Here is a 4,930-nt window from a genome sequence, read left to right on the forward strand (position 1 = left end):
ATCGTGTATTAGCACTGTTAGTATGGCAACATTTTTGGAACGTGAATAAAAAAAAAAGTAGTGTAGTGATTCCGCCATTTCAATTTTGTCTCGCACGTAGTACGTGCGTTAGTTGTTTTGGTGAGTGAAATTAATCTTAAATTTTCTGAATAATCCATAAAGTTTATGCAAAATCGTACTTCTTATACAATATTTTCATCACAACCTACTACATTAGCAGTGTTATTTTGTTTGTATACGGTGTATTTACATGGAATATTTCTGTTGCTCACGTTGAACTTATAACCTTTTCAGTCCTTAAATTTCTTCGAAGTCCCTACACACTTCAAGATGGGTAGGGAGGACAAAGCTACCTGGAAGTCCAACTATTTCGTTAAGATTGTCGTAAGTATTATTATCGTGCAGTAGGTAAATTTAGTGTAATGCTTTGCAAAGTGTAATTTTATTGCTACATGTTATTTATTTCATTTTAGCAACTCTTGGACGAATACCCAAAATGCTTCATAGTGGGTGCCGACAATGTGGGCTCAAAGCAGATGCAGCAAATCCGTATGTCCCTGCGTGGACATAGCATCGTGCTGATGGGCAAGAACACCATGATGCGCAAGGCCATCCGTGGACACTTGGAGAACAACCCGGCGCTGGAGAAGCTGTTGCCGCATATCAAGGGCAACGTGGGCTTCGTGTTCACACGCGGAGACCTCGTCGAGGTAACTAACCTTCCGATCTGTCATTCATATGTTTCAAAAATATTTTGCGGACATAGTATGCCATAATTCTGAATTTTTGTAAGTGTCACTGAACTCATTGAAGGTGAACAATAGTATAAAGATGCCGCTTGCATGCAGCTTTTCCTAATGTCAATCTTACTTTTTAAAGGTGCGCGAGAAACTCTTGGAAAACAAAGTGCGAGCGCTGGCTCGTCCTGGAGCTATCGCTCCTCTATCTGTTATTGTCCCGGCGCACAACACTGGTCTTGGACCCGAAAAGACCTCTTTCTTCCAGGCCCTTTCCATCCCAACCAAGATTTCAAAGGGTGAGATTATTATATTCATCATTTATATCATCATTCATGTTTGGTTATGTCTGTCCTAATACCTGAGAGCTTAATATTTACTCTCTGGCTTCGCTTTCAGACTACAGGAACTTTTTCAAATTTATCCTAGTGTGGTTATTGTATTTAAAAACTGCACTGGCATTTTGAACAGACATATCTGATTCTAAGTTATAAAAGTTTCATCGCAATTGTGCAATTAGTAGTTAGTAGTAATATTAATGATGCGTGTTTATGGCCTTAACACATTCACTACCAGACAAAAAATGGTGCACTCAAAAACCTGTCATAATTTAAAACAGCCTGCGCAGCAGATTCTCCAGGTTCTTGCTTGTGAAAGTGTTGTGTTCGTAATGGATTTAATTGTTTATATGTCAGTGTTATTTATGTGTTTCTGAATGTTACAGGTACTATTGAAATCATCAATGATGTGCACATTCTGAAGCCTGGTGACAAGGTGGGCGCTTCTGAAGCCACTCTGCTTAACATGCTGAACATCTCTCCATTCTCATATGGTCTTGTAGTGAAACAGGTAACTATCATATAAACTCACCCAAAGCATTGAGTCCAGTTTGTATCTGAATGACAGTCTGGAATTTGTCTTTGGTAAAGCATTTTGCATTTGACTGATTTGGCAAATCTATTTCAAAAAAGATTGAATAAGTTAAATGCACACAAATATTGCATATCATCACCATCAGGGATAGTACAAGACTGTAACTAGCAATCATTAATATTAAAAAACAGTTAGGTCCTTGAAACATTGTTTTAATTTTATTGCCTTTAGTTGTGTGGTATTGCTTTATCCCTGACAATATCTACATGCAATGCAAGTGAATATGTTCAGTTAAATTATTATATGAAGTTTTGATATGGATTTCAAATTTCAGGTCTATGATTCTGGTACCATTTTCACACCAGCCATTCTTGACATCAAGCCAGAGGACCTCCGTGCCAGATTCTTGGAAGGTGTTGCTAATGTAGCCTCCCTGTCTCTGTCCATTGGCTACCCAACAATAGCTTCGGCTCCACACTCCATTGCCAACGGATTCAAGAACTTGTTGGCTATTGCTGCTGTCACTGAGGTTGACTTCAAAGAGGCTACAACTATCAAGGAATTCATCAAGGTGAGTTTATGTTTCTGTGATATTTTTAAGAATATTAAAATTAGAACATGCTTGAAGATCTATTATTTCATAACCCTGTGTAACTATGTAAACTGTTATTATATATTATGTCTGTTCTAATACCAGGGAAGTGTTATATATTAACTCCTTGGCTTCGCTTTCAGACTACATAATTTCCTTCAAATTTATCCTAGTGTGATGAAAGCTTTATAAACATTGCACTGGCATTTTGCAGGGACAATTTTATGTTATCCTCGAGAAAACACACACACAATGTACTCATTTAGGTAGTTGTTCAAATATAAAATTAAGTTAATTTTTCAGGATCCCTCTAAGTTCGTAGCAGCTGCTGCTGCCTCCGCTCCGGCCGCCGCAGCTGCGGGCGCCGCGCCGAAGGCTGAGGAGAAGAAGGTCGAGGAGGAGGAGCCCGAGAGTGATGACGACATGGGCTTCGGCCTCTTTGACTAAGTCCACTTGGGCTTTTGTGCTCGTTTGCACACTTGTAGAAAGTCAACGCCGCCGGGCTAGACTCCCATATGGCGGCTGACACATCTCTCATTTGTGTGAATAAAGCCACTATGGAAGACACTGTTGTTTCCTTTTTACTACTATAACAGTCCAATATTAACCTTTTGAACGCTTTGCCTCTCGCGTTGAATGTGGCCTACACGCCATTATCGCCACGATTCTGCTTTCGTCAGCCATTCTTCATTCGTCAAAGTCTGCAGTCATTATCGTCTTTGACCATAAGTTGCCCTTTTTACAAGCTTTTATTAAACTTGCCTTGTTAGTATGATATGAATGATGATTTAACCCTTAACCCATTCATGGCCAAGGACTGTCGAGCGTACACATCACGCCGGGCCACCATACAAACCGTTTTTAGCTAAAACGCGTGACTCAGCTCATGGGTCTCTGGCCTGGCGCGAACGCAAAATAAATTGCCGCTTATGAATCCGGCCAGTTGAACAATCTTATGCAACATTTTTACTAACCAACTGTTTTCTGTTCATATTCAAAATAAATGTATTTACTAATTTGTTGCTATTTGTAAGATTGAACATTTTATAGTCTGACCAGAAATATATGATTGTCAAGAGGATGCTGTTATTCTCATATAATTAATTAATTATACGGTTCAGAAAAGTATTTAAAAAATATTTATAATGAAATTCCGCAATTTAGCGCGTGATTATGTATATTTCTAGTCATCCATAGCCAAGGTCACAAAAATCACAAAATACGAAATCACTATAAAAAATCACAAAATAGTTTCTTGAGTTTTTGTCAAAAATACCACGTGAACGATGAGACGACCGCTTAATCCACCGCCGCTCAGGTGCATTCATTGTTTATTGGCCAAGTGTCACCGATAATCTTACATGTGGCCTGTCATGATCTTTGTTTTGGTAAACGTCATTATAATAGAAACAATAGAGCACTTAAAAACTGTTATAAGCACCATGCAAATGTTTAGAAAAAAACTTGTCTTGTAAATATTTGTCACACACTTTTATGATAATACAATAATTACTATTTAGTTTGTGACTGTTTAAGCAGCCCTGTTTTTGTAATGAAACAAAAAAATATAGCATGGTAATATGTTTGGTTCTTAGAAATGTTGCTTGCTGCCATCCAAACAGTAATCCGTTGTAAAATGGTACAATTTGCAACGAATATCGTCATGAAATAAACTTTAAAACAATGCAATAAAGTTTATTTTTGCGTGCTATGAAAATATGTGTAGATTTTACAAGTAACGCCAGGCCACGGTGACCCATACCTTGAGTCGGGTCTATAACTTCAGGCATATATATATTATTTATATTTTTGAAATGTGGATTCATCCATTTGCTTGGAACACGTATGTATCTCGAATTTCAGAATATTTACTATATTACACTTATAGTAAACCAAACTTGAATATTCTCGACCCCATTTCACTAAAAAAAAACATGTTTAGAATTTTTTTTTCATTATTACCTTATGAAAATGGTTGTTAGCTCAAACTATACTTACATTATTACGTTATATTACGTTTTGTTTATGTTTAAATTAGAATTTATTCAGGACTCACATGCGAGTCATCGGCCCTGCGGAACTGTTCCACCATGACTCATAAGCTGAGTTGCTGGCCCTGAATGGGTTAAATGCATATTGTTGCCATTTGGCTACAATGTATGTATATTTTGTATGTATGTATATTTTGGATAGTTTATAGCCAAAATAAAAGCTGGACTTTTTTATTAATTTTTCTTAGATCCTACATCTCAATTACTAAATAAAAACATTATTTCCAACCATTTAAGAAAAAATGGCGTAAAAGTGTGAAAAAACTGGATGATGGTGATTTTTAGTACATGTTTCAGGCAGATTTTTTCAGAGTTAGTAACTATTTTATGTTTAATCATTTTATCATAGGGGTTTCTCAAATAGTGTACCTTTTTAATAGTAGTAAATGTTTTCTTATAAATTTTACTAGTAATTATATATTTGAGCGAGTGTGAGTATTAAAATCGATGTTAAATATTTTTTTATTATTTTTCCTAGAGTCAGAAAACCATTGTCTATCACATTATTAATTTCTAGTTAAAAGAAAAAAATCATGCATTTAAGGGTTAATTATTATTTATTACTATTTAATAAACAATTAAATAATATAATGATTTATTATTTGAGGGATTAAGATGAAAACAAATGGCGGAAAAGTGTAAAAAAACAGGAATGATGGCGATTTTTAGTATGTGAT

General features: G+C 36.0%; 1 protein-coding gene across 1 annotated transcript; it reads left to right on the plus strand.

Moving 5' to 3' along the window:
- On the plus strand, positions 1-2,767 carry LOC125241336 (60S acidic ribosomal protein P0). Its single transcript, XM_048149753.1, has 7 exons — positions 1-120; positions 295-384; positions 474-710; positions 880-1,036; positions 1,462-1,586; positions 1,945-2,181; positions 2,506-2,767. The coding sequence occupies exons 2-7, from the start codon at positions 331-333 to the stop codon at positions 2,647-2,649; spliced, it is 954 nt and encodes a 317-aa protein (XP_048005710.1). The 5' UTR covers positions 1-120; positions 295-330; the 3' UTR covers positions 2,650-2,767.
- The last annotated feature ends 2,163 nt before the right edge of the window (positions 2,768-4,930 follow it).

Source organism: Leguminivora glycinivorella, chromosome Z, assembly GCF_023078275.1.
Source record: "Leguminivora glycinivorella isolate SPB_JAAS2020 chromosome Z, LegGlyc_1.1, whole genome shotgun sequence".
Taxonomy (NCBI): domain Eukaryota; kingdom Metazoa; phylum Arthropoda; class Insecta; order Lepidoptera; family Tortricidae; genus Leguminivora; species Leguminivora glycinivorella.